Source organism: Xyrauchen texanus, chromosome 8 (genome assembly GCF_025860055.1).
Source record: "Xyrauchen texanus isolate HMW12.3.18 chromosome 8, RBS_HiC_50CHRs, whole genome shotgun sequence".
In the NCBI taxonomy this organism is placed as follows: Eukaryota; Metazoa; Chordata; class Actinopteri; order Cypriniformes; family Catostomidae; genus Xyrauchen; species Xyrauchen texanus.
In genome coordinates, this window is record NC_068283.1 from 48,701,839 (window position 1) to 48,727,355 (window position 25,517).

Sequence of the window (25,517 nt, forward strand, 5' to 3'; positions counted from 1 at the left end):
TCACGGAGATTCCAGACTCGGCCATCGAAATCACGGGCTTTTCCGTGCACCCGGCGGACAGAGCGAAAGACCTCTCTGGTAAAAGCAGAGGTGGTGGTGTATGTTTTATGATCAACAAATCATGGTGTGATCAGAGGAACGTACATTTCATCAAGTCTTTTGCTCTCCTGATCTGGAATATCTCATGCTTCTGTGTCGACCATTCTGGCTGCCGAGGAATTCACAGCGGTTATCATCACAGCTGTGTACATCCCCGCAAGCCGACACAGACCGGGCACTCAGGGAACTGTATGGGTGTATAAGTGAGCAGGAAACCGCGCACCCTGAGGCTGCGTTCATTGTTGCCGGGGACTTTAACAAAGCCAACTTCAAAGCAATCGCCCCAAAATACCACCAACACATAAAGTTCAACACACGAGGGACCGGGTTTTGGATCATTGTTACTCTCCCTTCCGGGAAGGCTACAAATCCCTCCCCGCCCCCATTTGGCAAATCGGACCATTCTTCCGTTCTGCTTCTGCCCGCTTACAGGCAGAAACTGAAACAGGAAGCACCCACCCTCAGAACGATCCAGTGCTGGTCGGACCAATCAGACTCTGCGCTACAAGACTGTTTTGATCACGCGGACTGGGAGATGTTCCGGTCGCCTCTGATGACGACATCGAGGTTTACGCTGACAGCGTAACGTGTTTCATCAGGAAGTGCGTAGAGGACGTTGTTCCGACCAAAACTATACGGATATACCCCAACCAGAAACCATGGGTTAACTGGCGATGTTCGGCGGCACTCACTGCGCGGACCTCCGCTTTAATTCTCCTAACACGGAGGAGCGTAAACAAGCCAGTTATGCCCTCCGTAACACTATCAGTGCAGCTAAACGCCAGTACAGGCACAAGCTTGAAGGCCAGTTCAACACCACTGACTCTAGAAGTATGTGGCAGGGAATTAACACAATCACGGACTACAAGCGGAATAAAGTCTCCGCCATGAACACCGCTGCATCTCTCCCGGACGAACTTAATACATTTTATGCTCGTTTTGAGGACAGTAACACCGCCCTCGCGGAGAGCACTCGCTGCTGACGCTACAGAGGTTGATTCACTCTCCGTCTCTGTTGTGGATGTAACCCGATCATTCCGACGGGTGAACATCCGTAAAGCCGCGGGTCCAGGCGGCATTCGGGCCGCGTCATCAGAGCGTCTGCGCGAATCAACTGGCTGGTGTTTTTACGGACATTTTCAATCTGTCCCTCTCCCTGTCTGTAGTCCCCACATGCTTCAAAACATCAACCATTGTGCCTGTACCGAAGCAAGCTATAATCACATGCTTAAATGACTGGCGTCCTGTTGCTCTGACCCCCATCATCAGCAAATGCTTCGAGAGGTTAATCAGAGATCACATCTGCTCTGTTCTGCCCCCTCTTTGGACCCATTGCAGTTTGCCTACCGCAACAACCGCTCCACTGATGATGCCATTGCATCTACAATACACACTGCTCTCTCCCACCTGGAAAAAAGGAACACATATGTGAGAATGCTGTTTGTAGACTACAGCTCAGCATTCAACACCATAGTGCCCTCCAAGCTTGATGAGAAACTCCGGGCTCTGGGCTTAAACAGCTCGCTGTGCAGCTGGATCCTGGATTTCCTGTCAGGCAGACGTCAGGTGGTTAGAATGGGCAGCAACACCTCCTCATCACTGACCCTCAACACTGGAGCCCCGCAGAGCTGTGTTCTCAGCCCACTCCTGTATTCCCTGTACACACATGACTGTGTGGCAACACATAGCTCCAATGCCATCATTAAGTTTGCTGGACGATCACGACGGTGGTAGGTCTGATCACTGACAATGATGAAAGAGCCTACAGAGAGGAGGTGCACACTCTGACACGCTGGTGTCAGGAGCACAACCTCTCCCTCAACGTCAGTAAAACCAAGGAGCTTGTTGTGGACTTCAGGAAGAAAGACGGAGAACACAGCCCCATCACCATCAATGGAGCACCGGTGGAGAGAGTCAGCAGCTTCAAGTTCCTCGGTGTCCACATTACTGAGGAACTCACATGAGTCCGTCCACACTGAGGCCGTTGTGAAGAAGGCTCACCAGCGCCTCTTCTTCCTGAGACGGCTGAGGAAGTTTGGAATGAACCACCACATCCTCACACGGTTCTACACCAGCACTGTAGAGAGCATCCTGACTGGCTGCATCACCGCCTGGTACGGCAATAGCACCGCGTACAACTGCAAAGCCCTGCAAAGGGTGGTGCGAACTGCCAGGAACATCATCGGAGGTGAGCTTCCCTCCCTCCAGGACATATACACCAGGCGGTGTGTGAAAAAAGCTCGGAGGATCATCAGAGACTCCAGTCACCCAAGTCATGGGCTGTTCTCACTGCTACCATCAGGCAGGCGGTATCGCAGCATCAGGACCCGCACCAGCCGACTACATGACAGCTTTTTCCCCAAGCAATCAGACTGTTGAACTCTTGATCTATCAGGATCAATAATTAGCACTGCACTTTATTAATCTATAATCTCACACTGGACTGTCAACATATTCTCCTCAATACAACTGCTATATATATATATATACACACATATATTTCATATACTCCCACTTATTGTATTGTATTGTATATTCTGTTCTATATTCTGCATTGTATATAATTATTGTGTTGTGTAAGTATGTGTACATCTGATTTGTAAATTGTTTTGTGTAAGTATGTGTACATTTGATATGTAAATTGTTTTGTGTAAGTATGTTGTTTATTGTAATTGGTATATGTCTCGTCACTGTCATGACTGCTATGTTGCTCGGAACTGCACAAGACTTTCACCTACTGTTGCACTTGTGTACATGGTAGTGTGACAATAAAGTGATTTGATTTGATTTGATATCATTAACTCCTCGCTATGCTGAGGACATGTCCCAAGAAACTTTAAAATGGCAATTATCAAACCGCTAATTAAGAAGCCACAACTTGATCCTGGAGAACTTGCTAATTATAGACCGATTTCAAATCTCCCGTTTATGTCAAAAATACTAGAAAAGGTAGTATCCTCCCAAATATGTTCATTTCTACAGAGAAATAGTATATATGAAGAATTTCAATCAGGATTTAGGCCTCATCACAGTACAGATACTGCACTTATCAGAGTTACAAATGACTTGCTCTTATCATCTGATCAGCCTGCATTTCTCTTCTAGTGCTTTTAGATCTTAGTGCTGCATTCGACACTGATAGATCACGACATTCTCTTGAATAGGCTGGAGAATTATGTTGGAATTTGTGGAGTGGCATTAGCATGGTTTAGGTCATATTTAGCAGACCGCTACCACTTTGTCTATGTAAATGAGGAATTGTCAAACCAAACAAAAGTAAAATATGGAGTGCCACAGGGATCAGTTTTAGGGCCTCTGCTTTTCTCCATGTATATGCTTCCCCTGGGAGATATTATCAGGAATCGTGGAATAAGTTTCTGCTGTTATGCCGACGATACACAACTTTATATTTCTTCAAAACCTGATGAGATTTCACAATTCTCTAAATTAGCAGAGTATATCAATGAAATAAAAGATTGGATGGCCAGAAATTTCCTTCTACTCAATTCTGACAAAACAGAGGTTTTAATTATTGGACCAAAAAACTCTAAAAATAAGCCGCTAAAATATAATTTGACTCTCGATGGATGTACTGTTACATCATCTTCAACAGTGAAGAACTTAGGTGTTATATTTGATACCAATCTGTCCTTTGAAAATCTAATTACAAATGTTTGTAGAACAGCATTCTTCCACCTAAGAAATATTGCTAAATTAAGGCATATGCTCTCGGTTGCTGATGCCGAAAAACTAATTCATGCGTTCATGACCTCAAGACTAGATTATTGTAATGCATTACTGGGAGGATGTCCAGCAAGATCAATAAATAAACTTCAATTTTATCATCGTTACATTGGCTACCTGTTAAATTCCGTATTAATTTTAAAATGATGTTAACTACGTACAAAGCTTTGAATGGTCTAGCTCCGCAGTACTTAAGTGATCTTCTAACACGCTATATTCCAACACGTTCATTAAGATCGCAAAATTCTGGCCTATTAATAGTTCCTAGAATATCAAAATCCACTAAAGGAAGATGATCCTTTTCATATTTGGCACCTAAACTATGGAATAGTCTCCCAAACACTGTTCGAGATGCAGACACACTCTCTCAGTTTACGTCTAGACTAAAGACTCATCTATTTAGCCAGACATACACCTAATTTATCCTCCAACCCACAATTAGGCTGCTTTAGTTGGGTCTGCCGGAACCAGAAACCAGAAACATTGATCATGATCTCTAACTCTGCAATAAATTCAATGGCATCTACGCTTACATCTTTTTATTTGTTTCCCTGTCTCAACCTCGGGACTCCTATCCTGAGGTCACCAGAACCGGCTGGATCCAGCACCATTCCTGCTTCATGTTGGACTCCACTGCTACATGTCGCAGAATGATGATGACTAAATGCAGCCGGTGCCAGCCAAACATCACTTCAATCTATTATGACGGACTTCAGAGGATGAAATTATGCCAACTCCAACCCGCATCACCTCGGTCTATTTATGGACTACGATATTGAAATGAAATGCTTAGACTAACTATTGCCAACAAAAGTCTTCATCAGCCAATTAACAAGGACAATTGCATCTATGTGAACTTCTGCAATTAATCTAGATGGACTTCAAAGACTGTGTTCATTAATCTTACAGTTCAAACACAATCGATGTTTAATCACTGACCCTTATCACTTAGTTTAATAATTTTAAACCATGATTTTACCTATACATAATTAATATTTACATTACATTCATAATATTAGCCAGAGGGGAACTGGCCCCCACAGTGAGTCTGGTTTAGGGTTAGGGTGGGGTTGGTCAGAGGGGAACTGGCCCCCACAGTGAGTCTGGTTTAGGGTTAGGGTGGGGTTGGTCAGAGGGGAACTGGCCCCCACAGTGAGTCTGGTTTAGGGTTAGGGTGGGGTTAGTCAGAGGGGAACTGGCCCCCACAGTGAGTCTGGTTTAGGGTTAGGGTGGGGTTAGTCAGAGGGGAACTGACCCCCACAGTGAGTCTGGTTTAGGGTTAGGGTGAGATTAGCCAGAGGGAACTGGCCCCCACAGTGAGTCTGGTTTAGGGTTAGGGTGGGGTTAGTCAGAGGGAACTGGCCCCCACAGTGAGTCTGGTTTAGGGTTAGGGTGGGGTTAGTCAGAGGGAACTGGCCCCCACAGTGAGTCTGGTTTAGGGTTAGGGTGGGGTTAGTCAGAGGGAACTGGCCCCCACAGTAAGTCTGGTTTCTCCCAAGGTTATTTTTCTCCATTAATCTACATCTTATGGAGTTTTGTGTTCCTTGCCACAGTCGCCTACAGCTTGCTCACTGGGGTTATTAATACAATTATCATTTAATTATTTTTAAACACTATTAAAAACCGTATTTTATCTAAATTACACAATGATTATTAATCGACTTTATAGACATTACAGTTTTATCGTCTGTTAATGCTGATATTCTGTAAAGTTGCTTTGAAACAATGTGTGTTGTGAAAGGCGCTATACAAATAAAATTGACTTGACTTGACTTGATTGCTGCTGAGTCACGACATCATGCTCAGCAAACTTATTTACCGAGCCAACAAAGAGGCCAGCTGGAGACACTGAAGCATCCAACAGAGAGGCTTTTTCGCTGTCACTCATTTGCCGTGAGGGTCAGCCATATATGTTGATCCGGAATTTCCAGGTTGCCAGCCGATAGTTGGGCATAGCCATTCTATTCCCCATGATCCACATTCATGAGGATGGCATCACTACACATAAGCGCTGAAAAGGGCGTGCACCAGCACTTTTAGACAGGACTTTGTGGGATGCGTCCGCTTGATGGTGTCCGGACTGCAGGAACCACTCATCGAGGCGATACTGCTCAGGTTCCTCTGGGGGAGACCACTTGAGGATGAGATCTTCAATCGTGTAAAGACGTGAAGCATCTCCCTGTCAGTGCCATCACAGGGGGGAGGGGCAGCAGTATCATCCACTGACCACTCACCAAATATGACGAGAGACATGACATCGTCCATATCATCCTCAGCGTCAGAACCGCTGCATGAGATGCACATAATGTATTGGGAAACATGCACTGCGTGGAGATTGAGGGGCGTCATCATTTTCACAAATTCACATTTTTGTATGTTTGCGCAGAGATGATAACTTCTTTTTCAAAAACTTGCACTTTGAAACCCGTTTCAAAGTTTGCATTTTCAGGCCCCAGAATACGTTTGCCGTGTAAACGAACAGCCAGAACGCATAAAGAGTTTTCTGTTTTAAGTTGAAAATGTTGCCGCACGCTCTTTCAGAGGGGCGGAGCTTGTCTCGCACATAATGTATAACTTTGTGGAGATTGTGAGGCTCACATGGAGTGTGCCGGCATGAGGTCCACCTCAAGTTCATCCTGCTCAACCTAGCAACCCAGACGTGCCTCCTCGTGTGAATCCTTGGGTATCACAGAAGAGGCAGGTGGGACGGCGTGAGAGGCTGAATCGTCCCTAGGAGCGAGTACAATTTGCTAGTGAAGTGACTGGAGACTCATGCGCTCACAGTGAGGACAGTCTGTCTCCATGAGAGCTGACTCTGCATGGGTGCGGCCTAGACAGTAAACACAGCTCTCATGCTGATCTGACAGTGGGATGTGTCTCTCGCACAATGAATACTTATGGACTACGCAAACATATAAGTGGCACTTTTATATATATAAATATGCTGAGGCCTGTGTTCACCAGCAAAACATCAAGCAGCGAGGTGTATTGATGTTCGCTGGAGCACTGCAGGGGAGCGGAGAGTCTTCTCGCTGCCGTGAAGATTCAGTCCACTGACTCTGACTCACTGTGTATATCGACAGCAAAGGGAGAGGGCTTCTAGACAAGAGATGATCGCTGTCTCAAAGGAAGAAATTCTGAAGAAATGGTGTTTGTGCACCTGTTTTTATAGCAGACAGCTTCGTGCCAAAACAGGCGGGGCTTAAATATCATAATCAATATTAGAATATTGTAGAGAGGTTTCAACTAGGTTGTGTAAGAAGGCACTCCCCATAAGCATTAATATGCTTTTTTAATATATTGTTCCTGAGATATAGACACTGTGACATCTTGCAACTCAAAATGCCTTTTATTATTATTATTTTATTATATGTACAAATTAAACGCATAAAAATATACAAAAAGAAAAATGTGTTGCAAATATTCATGCTTCTCATCACAATCTTACGCAGGCAGATTTGTTTTTAAGAAGTTTCTGTGACAGAAGATGAATGTGAAACTAACTGATGGTATTCAGCATTATTAAACTCTTTTTGTGTTGTTTCTTAAGATCAATATAGAGGGTTTTAATAAGGAATGAGATGCCTGTATGTTATTCTCTTCATGAATACAGGAAGAAACTTGTCTGTGTGAGTCATTCCTGTTATAGAATAGAATCCTTTATTTTGGTCACACATTATACACACAGTTTTCTTTGCATATATACAGTGAAATGTATCAGTTTTCACATAGCTGGGGTCAGAGTGCAGGGTCAGCCATGATACGGCACCCCTGGAGCAGATAGGGTTAAGTGCCTTGCTCAAGGGCCCAACAGTGGCATCTTGGTGGTGTTGGGGCTTGAACCCCCGACCTTCTGGTCAGTAACCCTGAGCCTCAACCACTGAGCCACCACTGCCCCTATACAAGCCATTTAGATGTCTTATTCTTTGCACAGGTAAAACAGGGTTGACAAGTGTCTCGTATTATCCAGGACATCATGTATTTTCAGTGAAATTCAAGTTTGAATATCCAAGAAGATTAAATAACAGTGGATAACTGAACAGTGACATTGCAGGACACATCTAAAGACACAATCATATACCTGTCAATCAAATCCCTGTCAATCAAATCCGTCAATCAAAACCCTGTCAATCAAATTCGTCAATCAAATCCCGATTTTTTGAAGCCCCCCAAATATGGATGATCCCCTTCCTAAAATATATAGACAGCTGTGAGGGGGAAAAACAAAAGACATTTTCCAAAATCATAATGAACTTTTATATAATAATAATAATAATAATAATAATAATAACAATAATAATAATAATAATAATCGTTTTGAACCGAGTAAAAATGAACATGTCTCGTGTTTCTTCTCCTCAATCCGGATCACACGCGTGTAAAACATCTCTTATTCCACAACAAACACATCAGAAATGAACAGAAACAGATCATCTGTGATTATGTAAAGATCATTATTCAACATGTTTGCTGTTTGTTACGGCATTGATCTGTTTGTGTTCGAGTGTTTATTCCTGATTAAAAAGAAAAGTGCGGATCTACAAATGAAACATTGTAATAAAGTAAGAGAACTAGACAGAATCAGTCTTTGTAGTCTGCTTTGATGAAAACGATTATCTGAAGACACTTTTAACTTAAATAAACACACTTTAAACCGAATTTGGTTCTTACCCGGACGCTGCGTCATCTTCGCATGAGGTTTCTATCGAAAGTAAAAGTGTGTTACAAGTGAAATGATTGAAATGAAGAAAACGTTTATCTTTATGTTTAAAACAATTCATATTTACAGTATTTCAAATAAACACCAAGCCAGAGAGAAACAAACATTTATTATATGAATGAATTTATTAAACATTAAAGCTACAGACACAGATCAACCGGCAATAATTAAACTAGTAACTTTTAGTAAGTCGCTGTGTAAGCAGTTGAATATAAACTAGAAAAAGTTCATCGAGACAAACTTTAAGTTGGCTTGTGAAAGTTTTGACCAATAAGTTTGAAGAAGTTTAAAGTAATTTAAAGTTTAAATTAGTTTAAAGTTTAAATTAGTCTGAATTTTAAAGTAGTTTAAAGTTTGAATTAGTTTAAAGTTTAAATTAGTTTAAAGTTTTAAATAGTTTAAAGTAGTTTGAAGTTTAAAGTATAGTTTGAAGTAATTTAAAGTTGCAAGGGTGTTTCTAGTGGGAAAGAAAGAGATAAGATTATTGTAAGAACAGCTAATGTGGGCCGCGCGTTGTCACAGTAACCAGGTGAAGGAAATGAGGAAATTAAATTGCTACATTTTGAGACACAATTGCTCTGTTCCCTCTAAGATGGACAAAACAGCATATTCGACAAGGGTTAAAAAAAATCTTATACACAATCAAAATTAATCTATTACAACTGTCACTATTGAAGCGAAATAAAAAAGTGTTCAAAATAAAAATAATTTAAGCATAATTACTTGACTTTGTCTTTCTTGATCCACACACACACACACACACACACACACTCACGCACGTACACTCACACAGAGTTTTTGAGTTTAGAGTTTATAAGTGTATGAATTCATGAGTTTATAAGTATACGAGTTTATAAGTTTGAGTTTATAAGTTTAAATATAAGTCTAAAAGTTCAGAGTTTATTAATTTAAGAGTTTGTAAGTGTATCAATTCATGAGTTTAATGAAAGTTTATGTTTAAATGAAGTACATTTAGTAGTTTGAAGTTAAAATTAGTTTAAAGTTTAAATTAGTTTAAATTAGTTTGAAGTGTAAAGTACATTTTATTTTACTTTAATTTTAATTTAAAAATAAATTATTATGAGTTTAATAGTTTAAGTGTCATAGATGAGTATTTTGGGTGGTTGCTATGGTGTTGCTAGGGTGTTCTAAGGTATTTTGGGTGGTTGCTAGGGTGTTCTGGGTGGTTGCTAGGGTGTTCTGGGTGGTTGTTTGTCAGTTGCTAGGGTGTTCTGAGTGGTTGCTATGTGCACACACACACACACACACACTAATGCACATAAACACACACACACACACACACACACACACACACACACTAACTCGCTCACACACTTACACACTCACACACACATACATGCTCACTAACTGTCACACACACACACACACACACACACACACACAAACTAATGCACATAAACACACACACACACACACTAACTAGCTCACACACTCGCTCACACACACACACACACACACACACACACACACTAACTAGCTCACACACTCGCTCACACACTCACACACACATACATGCTCACTAACTCGCTCACACACGCTCACACACACACACACTAACTTACACACTCAGTGTGTGAGTTTAGAGTTTATAAGTTTGTTCATTTGAGTTTAAGAGTTCATAAGTGTATGAATTTATGAGTTTATTAGTGTACAAGTTTGAGTTTAGAAACAAGAGGATTTTAACAAAATTAGTTTGAAGTTTGAATTTAGTTTAAAGTAGATAGATAGATAGATAGATAGATAGATAGATAGATAGATAGATAGATAGATAGATAGATAGATAGATAAGTGTCATAGATAGATGAGTTTATTAGTTTAAATGAGTCTCAATGGCTCATATAGTATATAGAATGGCAGTTTGATTTAGTCTCTGGTTTCAAGGGATTTAGATTTGAATTTTTGGCAGTTGAGGAGTTTGAAAATCTGAACATTCCGCAATGTTAAGTCAATGGGAGTTTTTTCGAGTTTGATCGTCATTTTTAGGAAAACCATAAGTCCGATCAGTTAGAAAAGATATAGCATACCGAGTCAGAACAGTTTGAGTGTCTGAGCCGAGTTTGGAGTATGTGGAGTTAAAGCTCTAGGAGGAGTTAGAGTTGTAAATTTTTGACAGAAAAATAATAATAATAATAATAATAACTAGAAAAAAAAGTTCGTCGAGACAAACTTTAAGTTGGCTTGTGAAAGTTTGGACCAGAAAGTTTGAAGAAGTTTAAAGTAGTTTATAGTTTAAAGTAGTTTAAAGTTTAAATTAGTTGCTAGATAGATAGATAGATAGATAGATAGATAGATAGATAGATAGATAGATAGATAGATAGATAGATAGATAGATAGATAGATAGATAGATAGACAGACACTCAGATAGATAGAGAGATAGATAGATAGATATTTACCCTCAGATAGATAGATAGATGGATTGATTGATTGATTGATTGATTGATTGATCCTTGCTACCCTGAGTCCCAAGAACAAAGCCAGAAGTCTTTATGTTGTTCTGTTGCAGAGATTTGTGATTTGTTACTCTGTTGCTAGGGTAACCCCATATGGTTGCTAGGCAGTTACCATAGTGATACTTATCAAGTCTTCTTGCCATCCTGATTGAAATAAATCAACCCATACGTCTCTACGATTTTCTGTTGCAGAGATATGTGATTTGTTACTCGGTTGCTAGGGTAACCCGATCTGGTTGTTAGGCAGTCACCATAGTGATACTTATCAAGTCTCCTTGACATCCTGATTGAAATAAATCAACCCAGAAGTCTCTATGATTTTCTGGTGCATAGATATGTGATTTGTTACTCAGTTGCTAGGGTAACCCCATCTGGTTGCTAGGCAGTTACCATAGTGATACTAATGAAGTGTCCTTGCCATCCTGATTGAAATAAGTCAATCCGGAAGTCTCTACGTTTTTCTGATGCAGAGATATGTGATTTGTTACTCGGTTGCTAAGGTAACCCCATGTGGTTGCTAGGCAGTTACCATAGTGATACTTATCAAGTCTCCTTGCCATCCTGATTGAAATAAATGAACCCAGAAGTCTCTCTGATTTTCTGGTGCAGAGATATAGTTATTGCTAAACGGTTGCTAGGGTACTCTGTTTAGTTGCTAGGAGTGGCTTGATAGCTGCCAATCATGAATCTCCAAAGGCTGCTTGTCAGTATGAATGATATAAACCAACTCCCATGCCTCTGTGACATTCAGAATGGAAGATATCCCTCTATGGATTTTGGTTGTTAAGGTGCTCGACAATGGTTGCTAGGGAGGGGCTAGGAAGTGTTGAGGTGATTCATGATTGGCTGTTTGCTGCCCCGAGTCAAACGAGACCACCCTTGTGTTTCTATGACACTTCTATCCGGAGATATCCCTTTGATATCTTTCATTAGAAGTCTATGGGAGTTGTTGCTAAGGTGCTTTAAATTGTTGCTAGGGCGTGGTTTGATAGCTTCACAATGATCCCGAGAGACTGATTGGTCGTCTGAGTAAAATGAGCCCGCCCCCTTGTCTCTATGACACTGTGATCCAGAGCTATGTTCAATACAAAATCCAGGGCTGACAGGCCCTTTTTGTCTGTGTGTGTTCCCAAATTAATGACTCTAATGAGCCAGTTCTTTTGACTCTACAATGTGAAACATACAGTGTGACCAGTGTAGTCTGATTCCCAAATTAATGACTCTAATGAGCCAGTTCTTTTGAATCTACAATGTGAAACATACAGTGTGACCAGTGTAGTCTGATTCCCAAATGAATGACTCTAATGAGCCAGTTCTTTTGAATCTACAGTGTGAAACATACAGTGTGACCAGTGTAGTCTGATTCCCAAATTAATGACTCTAATGAGCCAGTTCTTTTGAATCTACAATGTGAAACATACAGTGTGACCAGTGTAGTCTGATTCCCAAATTAATGACTCTAATGAGCCAGTTCTTTTGACTCTACAATGTGAAACATACAGTGTGACCAGTGTAGTCTGATTCCCAAATTAATGACTCTAATGAGCCAGTTCTTTTGAATCTACAATGTGAAACATACAGTGTGACCAGTGTAGTCTGATTCCCAAATGAATGACTCTAATGAGCCAGTTCTTTTGAATCTACAGTGTGAAACATACAGTGTGACCAGTGTAGTCTGATTCCCAAATGAATGACTCTAATGAGCCAGTTCTTTTGAATCTACAGTGTGAAACATACAGTGTGACCAGTGTAGTCGGATTCCCAAATGAATGACTCTAATGAGCCAGTTCTTTTGAATCTACAGTGTGAAACTTACAGTGTGACCAGTGTAGTCTGATTCCCAAATGAATGACTCTAATGAGCCAGTTCTTTTGAATCTACAGTGTGAAACTTACAGTGTGACCAGTGTAGTCTGATTCCCAAATTAATGACTCTAATGAGCCAGTTCTACAGTGTAGTGTTAAAAAAGTTTAACTTAGTTGCTAGATAGATAGATAGATAGATAGATAGATAGATATTTACCCTTAGATATATAGATAGATAGATAGATAGATAGATAGATAGATAGATAGAGAGAGAGAGATAGATATTTACCCACAGATAGATAGATAGATAGATAGATAGATAGATAGATAGATAGATAGATAGATAGATAGATAGATAGATAGATAGATAGATAGATAGAATGGAAGTTAAAGGGATTTGGTTGCTAGGGTGCTCTAAATGGTTGCTAGGGCATGGCTTAGTATTTTTCATGATGATACTTAAAGACTGACTGCTCACCCAATTCAAACAAGCCAACTCTCATGTCTGTAGGACATACTGATCAGGTGATATCCATCTAAGCAATTTTGAATGGCAGTCAATGGGTTCTGGTTGCTAGGTTGCACTAAATTATAGACAGACAGACAGACAGACAGACAGACAGACAGATAGACAGATATGAGGAAAAAGGATGAATAGAAAGAAATAGATAGAGAGAGATATATATAAACATTGTATTGACATAGCAATATTGTAAAAACAGTGATTTAAATAAAGTTTGATTGAATTTGTTAGAAATAAAGATTGAACAGAGTGGCCCTCTTCACTTTAAGATAGAAAAAAGAAATAGAGATTTGATAGAAACGAAGCCTGAAGCATGTTAAAGCCTTCTGTTGGTGGCTCATATTTGAATTTTGACAGTTGGTGTTGGCTCATCTGAACATTCCGTCAATGTAAGTCAATGGGATTTTTCAAGTGTTTGATCATCCGCTTTGAGAAAACCGTAAGTCCGATCAGTTAGAAAAGATATAGCACACTATTCGGGATTAGTCTGAAGGTCTGTGATGAGTTTGGTGCCTGTAGCTTAAAAGCTCTAGGAGGAGTTAGTCTTGGTAATTTTAGTCTCAGAAGAATAATAATAATAAGTTTAAATAGGATTTCAGTAAGTTGGCTCTCACAAGCCAACTTAATAAGTTTAAATAGGATTTCAGTAAGTTGGCTCTCACAAGCCAACTTAACTAGAAAAAGTTCGTCGAGACAAACTTTAAGTTGGCTTGAGAAAGTTTGGACCAGAAAGTTTGAAGTTTAAATTAGTTTATAGTTTAAATTAGTTTGAATTTTAAAGTAGTTTGAAGTTTAAAGTAGTTTATAGTTTAAATTAGTTTAAAGTAGATAGATAGATAGATAGATAGATAGATAGATAGATAGATAGATAGATAGATAGATAGATAGATAGATAGATAGATAGATAGATAGATAGATGTGTCATAGATAGATGAGTTTATTAGTTTAAATGAATAAATTTCACTGAGTTTTTTTCATAGAGTTTTTGAGTTTAGAGTTTATAAGTGTATGAATTCATGAGTTTATAAGTATACGAGTTTATAAGTTTGAGTTTATAAGTTTAAATATAAGTCTAAAAGTTCAGTTTATTAATTTAAGAGTTTGTAAGTGTATCAATTCATGAGTTTAATGAAAGTTTATGTTTAAATGAAGTACATTTAGTAGTTTGAAGTTAAAATTAGTTTAAAGTTTAAATTAGTTTAAATTAGTTTGAAGTGTAAAGTAAATTTTATTTTACTTTAATTTTAATTTAAAAATAAATTATTATGAGTTTAATAGTTTAAGTGTCATAGATGAGTATTTTGGGTGGTTGCTATGGTGTTGCTAGGGTGTTCTAAGGTATTTTGGGTGGTTGCTAGGGTGTTCTGGGTGGTTGTTTGTCAGTTGCTAGGGTGTTCTGAGTGGTTGCTATGTGCGTGCACACACACACACACACACACACACACACACTAATGCACATAAACACACACACACACACACACACACACACACACTAACTCGCTCACACACTTACACACTCACACACACATACATGCTCACTAACTGTCACACACACACACACACACACTAATGCACATAAACACACACACACACACACTAACTAGCTCACACACTCGCTCACACACACACACACACACACACACACTAACTAGCTCACACACTCGCTCACACACTTACACACTCACACACACATACATGCTCACTAACTCGCTCACACACACACACACTAACTTACACACTCAGTGTGTGAGTTTAGAGTTTATAAGTTTGTTCATTTGAGTTTAAGAGTTCATAAGTGTATGAATTTATGAGTTTATTAGTGTACAAGTTTGAGTTTAGAAACAAGAGGATTTTAACAAAATTAGTTTGAAGTTTAAATTAGTTTGAAGTTTGAATTTAGTTTAAAGTAGATAGATAGATAGATAGATAGATAGATAGATAGATAGATAGATAGATAGATAGATAGATAGATAGATAGATAGATAGATAGATAGATAGATAGATAAGTGTCATAGATAGATAGATAGATAGATAGATAGATAGATAGATAGATAGATAGATAGATAGATAGATAGATAGATAGATAGATAGATAGATAGATAAGTGTCATAGATAGATAGATAGATAGATAGATAGATAGATAGATAGATAGATAGATAGATAGATAGATAGATAGATAGATAGATAGATAGATAGATAGATAGATAAGTGTCATAGATAGATGAGTTTATTAGTTTATATGAGTCTCAATGGCTCATATAGTATAGAATGGCAGTTTGATTTAGTCTCTGGTTTCAAGGGATTTAGATTTGAATTTTTGGCAGTTGAGGAGTTTGAAAATCTGAACATTCCGCAATGTTAAGTCAATGGGAGTTTTTTCCGAGTTTGATCGTCATTTTTAGGAAAACCGTAAGTCCGATCAGTTAGAAAAGATATAGCATACCGAGTCAGAACAGTTTGAGTGTCTGAGCCGAGTTTGGAGTTTGTGGAGTTAAAGCTCTAGGAGGAGTTAGAGTTGTAAATTTTTGACAGAAAAATAATAATAATAACTAGATAGGTACATTTCCTGAAGAAAATGTGAGTGGTGCTTGCCGTGGCAAAACTCGTCAAATAGCCTGCTTGAAAAGAACAGAAATTGTGGTCATAAATAAATCAACCCAGAAGTCTGTATAAAGTTCTGGTGCAGAAATATGTGATTTGTTAGTAGGTTGCTAGGGTAACCCCATGTGGTTGCTAGGCAGTTACCATAGTGATACTAATCAAGTGTCCTTGCCATCCTGATTGAAATAAGTCAAACCGGAAGTCTGTATGTTTTTGTGATGCAGAGATATGTGATTTGTTACTCGGTTGCTAGGGTAAGCCCATCTGGTTGCTAGGCAGTTACCATAGTGATACTAATGAAGTCTCCTTTCCATCCTGATTGAAATAAGTCAACCCGGAAGTCTCTACGTTTTTCTGATGCAGAGATATGTGATTTGTTACTCGGTTGCTAGGGTAACCCCATCTGGTTGCTAGGCAGTTACCATAGTGATACTAATCAAGTGTCCTTGCCATCCTGATTGAAATAAATCAACCCAGAAGTCTCTCTGATTTTCTGGTGCAGAGATATAGTTACTGCTAAACGGTTGCTAGGGTACTCTGTGTAGTTGCTAGGGAGTGGCTTGGCAGCTGCCAATCATGAATCTCCAAAGGCTGCTTGTCAGTATGAATGATATAAACCAACTCCCATGCCTCTGTGACATTCAGAATGGAAGATATCCCTCTATGGATTTTGGTTGTGAAGGTGCTCGACAATGGTTGCTAGGGAGGGCTAGGAAGTGTTGAAGTGATGCATGATTGGCTGTTTGCTGTCCCGAGTCAAAGCGAGACCACCCTTGTGTTTCTATGACACTTCTATCCGGAGATATCCCTTTGATCTTTTTCAATAGAAGTCTATGGGACTTGTTGCTAAGGTGCTCTTAATGGTTGCTAGGGCGTGGCTTGATAGCTTCACAATGATCCAGAGAGACTGATTGGTTGTCTGAGTAAAATGAGCCCACCCCTCGTCTCTATGACACTGTGATCCAGAGCTATGTTCAATACAAATCCCTATGCCTTTTCATTTCATGGGCCGTCCTACACCATTATAAGTCAATTGGGGCATTTTTGGGCAGCTCCTGCCCCCAGGGGTGCAACTTTTACCCCATATTGAGGTATGCTCTTACAGAGCCTGCCAGCCTCTTCAAATGTGGCAAATCACACGTTTCTACTGAAATCCTCGCTTGGAGCTGTGGCGCTCAAAGTTTGTCGCAATGTTAAGTCTATGGGATTTTTCGACGCTTTTTTGCCCCTGGGGCAAATACCGTACCCGATACGCTATAAAAGTCATAGCACATGTGTCCTCAATAGGCCGTTCGATTTGACACCTCATTCGTGGGTCTACGTCAAACGGTGCGGGACGAGTTAGGTGCCGAAGTTTTGTTAGAGAGATATAAAAATAAAAATAAAAATAAAAATAAAAAGTATAACTAGATAGGTACATTTCCTGAAGAAAATGTGAGTGGTGCTTGCCGTGGCAAAACTCGATCAAATAGCCTGCTTGAAAAGAACAGAAATTGTGGTCATAAATAAATCAACCCAGAAGTCTGTATAATTTTCTGGTGCAGAAATATGTGATTTGTTACTAGGTTGCTAGGGTAAGCCCATGTGGTTGCTATGCAGTTAGCAAGGTAATACAATACATGGCTCCTTTCCATCCTGAGTGAAATAATTCAACCCAAAAATCTGTACTGTTTTCTGGTGCAGAGATATGTGATTTGTTACTGGGTTGCTAGGGTAACCCCATGTGGTTGCTAGGCAGTTACCATAGTGATACTTATCAAGTCTCCTTGCTATCCAGAGTAAAATCAGTCAACCAGGAAGTCTCTACGATGTTGTGATCCAGAGATATGTGATTTGTTATTTGGTTGCTAGGGTAACCCCTCCTTGTTGCTAGGCAGTTACCATAGTGATACTTATGAAGTCTCCTTGCCATCCTGAGTGAAATAAACCAACCCAGAAGTCTCTACGCTTTTCTGATGCAGAGATATGTGATTTGTTACTCGGTTGCTAGGGTAAGCCCATCTGGTTGCTAGGCAGTTACCATAGTGATACTAATCAAGTGTCCTTGCCATCCTGATTGAAATAAGTCAACCCGGAAGTCTCTACGTTTTTCTGATGCAGAGATATGTGATTTGTTACTCGGTTGCTAGGGTAACCCCATCTGGTTGCTAGGCAGTTACCACAGTGATACTAATCAAGTGTCCTTGCCATCCTGATTGAAATAAGTCACCCCGGAAGTCTCTATGTTTTTCTGATGCAGAGATATGTGATTTGTTACTCGGTTGCTAGGGTAACCCCATCTGGTTGCTAGGCAGTTACCATAGTGATACTAATCAAGTGTCCTTGCCATCCTGATTGAAATAAGTCAACCCGGAAGTCTCTACGTTTTTCTGATGCAGAGATATGTGATTTGTTACTCGGTTGCTAGGGTAACCCCATCTGGTTGCTAGGCAGTTACCATAGTGATACTAATCAAGTCTCCTTGCCATCCTGATTGAAATAAGTCAACCCGGAAGTCTCTACGTTTTTCTGATGCAGAGATATGTGATTTGTTACTCGGTTGCTAGGGTAACCCCATCTGGTTGCTAGGCAGTTACCATAGTGATACTAATCAAGTCTCCTTGCCATCCTGATTGAAATAAATCAACCCGGAAGTCTGTACTCTTTTCTGGTGCCGAGATATGTGATTTGTTTCTCGGTTGCTAGGGTAACCCCATCTGGTTGCTAGGCAGTTACCATAGTGATAGTAATCAAGTGTCCTTGCCATCCTGATTGAAATAAATCAACCCGGAAGTCTGTACTCTTTTCTGGTGTCGAGATATGTGATTTGTTTCTCGGTTGCTAGGGTAACCCCATCTGGTTGCTAGGCAGTTAACATAGTGATACTTATCAAGTCTCCTTGCCATCCTGATTGAAATAAGTCAACCCGGAAGTCTCTATGTTTTTGTGATGCAGAGATATGTGATTTGTTACTCGGTTGCTAGGGTAAGCCCATCTGGTTGCTAGGCAGATACCATAGTGATACTAATCAAGTGTCCTTGCCATCCTGATTGAAATAAGTCAACCCGGAAGTCTCTACGTTTTTCTGATGCAGAGATATGTGATTTGTTACTCGGTTGCTAGGGTAAGCTCATCTGGTTGCTAGGCAGTTACCATAGTGATACTAATGAAGTGTCCTTGCCATCCTGATTGAAATAAGTCAACCCGGAAGTCTCTATGTTTTTGTGATGCAGAGATATGTGATTTGTTACTCGGTTGCTAGGGTAAGCCCATCTGGTTGCTAGGCAGTTACCATAGTGATACTAATGAAGTGTCCTTTCCATCCTGATTGAAATAAGTCAACCAGGAAGTCTCTACGTTTTTCTGATGCAGAGATATGTGATTTGTTACTCGGTTGCTAGGGTAACCCCATCTGGTTGCTAGGAAGTTACCATAGTGATACTAATCAAGTCTCCTTGCCATCCTGATTGAAATAAATCAACCCAGAAGTCTCTCTGATTTTGTGGTGCAGAGATATAGTTACTGCTAAGCGGTTGCTAGGGTACTCTGTTTAGTTGCTAGGGAGTGGCTTGGCAGCTGCCAATCATGAATCTCCAAAGGCTGCTTGTCAGTATGAATGATATAAACCAACTCCCATGCCTCTGTGACATTCAGAATGGAAGATATCCCTCTATGGATTTTGGTTGTTAAGGTGCTCGACAATGGTTGCTAGGGAGGGGCTAGGAAGTGTTGATTTGATGCATGATTGGCTGTTTGCTGTCCCGAGTCAAGCGAGACCACCCTTGTGTTTCTATGACACTTCTATCCGGAGATATCCCTTTGATCTGTTTCAATAGAAGTCTATGGGACTTGTTGCTAAGGTGCTCTTAATGGTTGCTAGGGCGTGGCTTGATAGCTTCACAATGATCCTGAGAGACTGATTGGTCGTCTGAGTAAAATGAGCCCACCCCTGGTCTCTATGACACTGTGATCCAGAGCTATGTTCAATACAAATCCCTATGCCTTTTCATTTCATGGGCCGTCCTACACCATTATAAGTCAATTGGGGCATTTTTGGGCAGCTCCTGCCCCCAGGGTGCAACTTTTACCCCATATTGAGGTATGCTCTTACAGAGCCTGCCAGCCTCTTCAAATGTGGCAAATCACTGCGTTTCTGTGAAATCCTCAGCTCGGAGCTGTGGCGCTCAAAGTTTGTCACAATGTTAAGTCTATGGGATTTTTCGGCCGCTTTTTGCCCCTGGGGCAAATACCGTACCCCGATACGCTTATAAAAGTCATAGCACACGTGTCCTCAATAGGCCGTTCGATTTGACACCTCATTTGTGGGTCTACGCCAAACGGTAGTGGGACTGAGTTAGGTGCCGAAGTTTTGTACAGGAGATAGAATAATAATAAAAAGAAGAAAAATAAAAATAAGTATGTGAGATTACAATAGTGATGCTTTGCAAGCACCACTAATAATAAGTATGTGAGATTACAATAGTGATGCTTTGCAAGCACCACTAATAAGTTTAAATAGGATTTCAGTAAGTTGGCTCTTACAAGCCAACTTAATAAGTTTAAATAGGATTTCAGTAAGTTGGCTCTTACAAGCCAACTTAATAACTAGAAAAAGTTCGTCGAGACAAACTTTAAGTTGGCTTGTGAAAGTTTGGACCAGAAAGTTTGAAGTTTAAAGTAGTTTGAAGTTTAAATTAGTTTATAGTTTAAATTAGTTTAAAGTTTAAATTAGTCTAAAGTTTAAATTAGTTTAAAGTTTAAATTAGTCTAAAGTTTAAATTAGTTTATAGTTTAAATTAGTTTAAAGTTTAAATTAGTCTAAAGTTTAAATTAGTTTGAATTTTAAAGTAGATAGATAGATAGATAGATAGATAGATAGATAGATAGATAGATAGATAGATAGATAGATAGATAGATAGATAGATAGATAGATAAATAGATAAGTGTCATAGATAGATGAGTTTATTAGTTTAAATGAATAAATTTCACTGAGTTTTTTCATAGAGTTTTTGAGTTTAGAGTTTATAAGTGTATGAATTCATGAGTTTATAAGTATACTGAGTTTATAAGTTTGAGTTTATAAGTTTAAATATAAGTCTAAAAGTTCAGAGTTTATTAATTTAAGAGTTTGTAAGTGTATCAATTCATGAGTTTAATGAAAGTTTATGTTTAAATGAAGTACATTTAGTAGTTTGAAGTTAAAATTAGTTTAAAGTTTAAATTAGTTTAAATTAGTTTGAAGTGTAAAGTAAATTTTATTTTACTTTAATTTTAATTTAAAAATAAATTATTATGAGTTTAATAGTTTAAGTGTCATAGATGAGTATTTTGGGTGGTTGCTATGGTGTTGCTAGGGTGTTCTAAGGTATTTTGGGTGGTTGCTAGGGTGTTCTGGGTGGTTGCTAGGGTGTTGTAAGGTATTTTGGGTGGTTGCTAGGGTGTTCTGGGTGGTTGTTTGTCAGTTGCTAGGGTGTTCTGAGTGGTTGCTATGTGCACACACACACACACACACACACACACACACACACACACACACACACTAATGCACATAACACACACACACACACACACACACACACTAACTCGCTCACACACTTACACACTCACACACACATACATGCTCACTAACTGTCACACACACACACACACACACACACACACACACTAATGCACATAAACACACACACACACTAACTAGCTCACACACTCGCTCACACACTCACACACACATACATGCTCACTAACTCGCTCACACACGCTCACACACACACACACTAACTTACACACTCAGTGTGTGAGTTTAGAGTTTATAAGTTTGTTCATTTGAGTTTAAGAGTTCATAAGTGTATGAATTTATGAGTTTATTAGTGTACAAGTTTGAGTTTAGAAACAAGAGGATTTTAACAAAATTAGTTTGAAGTTTAAATTAGTTTGAAGTTTGAATTTAGTTTAAAGTAGATAGATAGATAGATAGATAGATAGATAGATAGATAGATGTCATAGATAGATAGATAGATAGATAGATATTTACCCTTAGATATATAGATAGATAGATAGATAGATAGATAGATAGATAGATAGATAGATAGATAGATAGATAGATAGATAGATAGATAGATAGATAGATAGACAGATAGATAGATAGATAGATAGATAGATAGATAGATAGATAGATAGATAGATAGATAAGTGTCATAGATAGATAGATAGATAGATAGATAGATAGATAGATAGATAGATAGATAGATAGATAGATAGATAGATAGATAGATAGATAGATAGATAGATAGATAGATAGATAAGTGTCATAGATAGATGAGTTTATTAGATTAAATGAGTCTCAATGGCTCATATAGTATATAGAATGGCAGTTTGATTTAGTCTCTGGTTTCAAGGGATTTAGATTTGAATTTTTGGCAGTTGAGGAGTTTGAAAATCTGAACATTCCATAATGTTAAGTCAATGGGAGTTTTTCCGAGTTTGATCGTCATTTTAGGAAAACCGTAAGTCCGATCAGTTAGAAAAGATATAGCATACCGAGTCAGAACAGTTTGAGTGTCTGAGCCGAGTTTGGAGTATGTGGAGTTAAAGCTCTAGGAGGAGTTAGAGTTGTAAATTTTTGACAGAATAATAATAATAAGTTTAAATAGGATGTCAGTAAGTTGGCTCTTACAAGCCAACTTAACTAGAAAAAGTTCGTCGAGACAAACTTTAAGTTGGCTTGTGAAAGTTTGGACCAGAAAGTTTGAAGTTTAAAGTAGTTTATAGTTTAAAGTAGTTTGAAGTTTAAATTAGTTTATAGTTTAAATTAGTTTAAAGTTTAAATTAGTTTGAATTTTAAAGTAGTTTGAAGTTTAAAGTAGTTTATAGTTTAAATTAGTTTAAGATAGATAGATAGATAGATAGATAGATAGATAGATAGATAGATAGATAGATAGATAGATAGATAGATAGATAGATAGATAGATAGATAAGTGTCATAGATAGATGAGTTTATTAGTTTAAATGAATAAATTTCACTGAGTTTTTTTCATAGAGTTTTTGAGTTTAGAGTTTATAAGTGTATGAATTCACGAGTTTATAAGTTTGAGTTTATAAGTTTAAATATAAGTCTAAAAGTTCAGAGTTTATTAATTTAAGAGTTTGTAAGTGTATCAATTCATGAGTTTAATGAAAGTTTATGTTTAAATGAAGTACATTTAGTAGTTTGAAGTTAAAATTAGTTTAAAGTTTAAATTAGTTTAAATTAGTTTGAAGTGTAAAGTAAATTTTATTTTACTTTAATTTTAATTTAAAAATAAATTATTATGAGTTTAATAGTTTAAGTGTCATAGATGAGTATTTTGGGTGGTTGCTATGGTGTTGCTAGGGTGTTCTAAGGTATTTTGGGTGGTTGCTAGGGTGTTCTGGGTGGTTGCTAGGGTGTTGTAAGGTATTTTGGGTGGTTGCTAGGGTGTTCTGGGTGGTTGTTTGTCAGTTGCTAGGGTGTTCTGAGTGGTTGCTATGTGCACACACACACACACACACACACACACACTAATGCACATAAACACACACACACACACACACACACACACACACACACTAACTCACTCACACACTTACACACTCACACACACATACATGCTCACTAACTGTCACACACACACACACACACACACACACACACACACACTAATGCACATAAACAGACACACACACACTAACTAGCTCACACACTCGCTCACACACACACACACACACACACACACTAACTAGCTCACACACTCGCTCACACACACACACACACACACACACACACACACACACACACTAATGCACATAAACACACACACACACACACACACACACACACTAACTCGCTCACACACTTACACACTCACACACACATACATGCTCACTAACTGTCACACACACACACACACACACACTAATGCACATGAACACACACACACACACTAATTAGCTCACACACTCGCTCACACACACACACACACACTAATGCACATAAACACACACACACACACACTAACTAGCTCACACACTCGCTCACACACACACACACACACACACACACACTAACTAGCTCACACACTCGCTCACACACTCACACACATACATGCTCACTAACTCGCTCACACACGCTCACACACACACACACTAACTTACACACTCAGTGTGTGAGTTTATAGTTTATAAGTTTGTTCATTTGAGTTTAAGAGTTCATAAGTGTATGAATTTATGAGTTTATTAGTGTACAAGTTTGAGTTAAGAAACAAGAGGATTTTAACAAAATTAGTTTGAAGTTTAAATTAGTTTGAAGTTTGAATTTAGTTTAAAGTAGATAGATAGATAGATAGATAGATAGATAGATAGATAGATAGATAGATAGATAGATAGATAGATAGATAGATAGATAGATAAGTGTCATAGATAGATAGATAGATAGATAAGTGTCATAGATAGATAGATAGATAGATAGATAGATAGATAGATAGATAGATAGATAGATAGATAGATAGATAGATAGATAGATAGATAAGTGTCATAGATAGATAGATAGATAGATAGATAAGTGTCATAGATAGATAGATAGATAGATAGATAGATAGATAGATAGATAGATAGATAGATAGATGTCATAGATAGATAGATAGATAGATAGATAGATAGATAGATAGATAGATAGATAAGTGTCATAGATAGATAGATAGATAGATAGATAGATAGATAGATAGATAGATAGATAGATAGATAGATAGATGTCATAGATAGATAGATAGATAGATAGATAGATAGATAGATAGATAGATAGATAGATAGATAGATAGATAGATAGATAAGTGTCATAGATAGATAGATAGATAGATAGATAGATAGATAAGTGTCATAGATAGATAGATAGATAGATAGATAGATAGATAGATAGATAGATAGATAGATGTCATAGATAGATAGATAGATAGATAGATAGATAGATAGATAGATAGATAGATAGATAAGTGTCATAGATAGATAGATAGATAGATAGATAGATAGATAGATAGATAGATAGATAGATAGATAGATAAGTGTCATAGATAGATGAGTTTATTAGTTTATATGAGTCTCAATGGCTCATATAGTATATAGAATGGCAGTTTGATTTAGTCTCTGGTTTCAAGGGATTTAGATTTGAATTTTTGGCAGTTGAGGAGTTTGAAAATCTGAACATTCCGCAATGTTAAGTCAATGGGAGTTTTTTCCGAGTTTGATCGTCATTTTTAGGAAAACCGTAAGTCCGATCAGTTAGAAAAGATATAGCATACCGAGTCAGAACAGTTTGAGTGTCTGAGCCGAGTTTGGAGTTTGTGGAGTTAAAGCTCTAGGAGGAGTTAGAGTTGTAAATTTTTGACAGAAAAATAATAATAATAAGTTTAAATAGGATTTCAGTAAGTTGGCTCTTACAAGCCAACTTAACTAGAAAAAAAAGTTCGTCGAGACAAACTTTAAGTTGGCTTGTGAAAGTTTGGACCAGAAAGTTTGAAGAAGTTTAAAGTAGTTTGAAGTTTAAATTAGTTTAAATTAGTTTAAA

General features: G+C 38.4%; 1 protein-coding gene across 1 annotated transcript in view; it reads right to left on the reverse strand.

Moving 5' to 3' along the window:
- Positions 1-8,530, reverse strand: part of LOC127648209 (GTPase IMAP family member 9-like) — a 21,235-nt gene extending 12,705 nt beyond the window's left edge. Inside the window, exon 1 of the mRNA XM_052132790.1 lies at positions 8,515-8,530. Within this exon, the coding sequence (XP_051988750.1) occupies positions 8,515-8,530 (16 nt within the window). The remainder of the gene's footprint in view (positions 1-8,514) is intronic.
- Between the last annotated feature and the right edge of the window lie 16,987 nt (positions 8,531-25,517).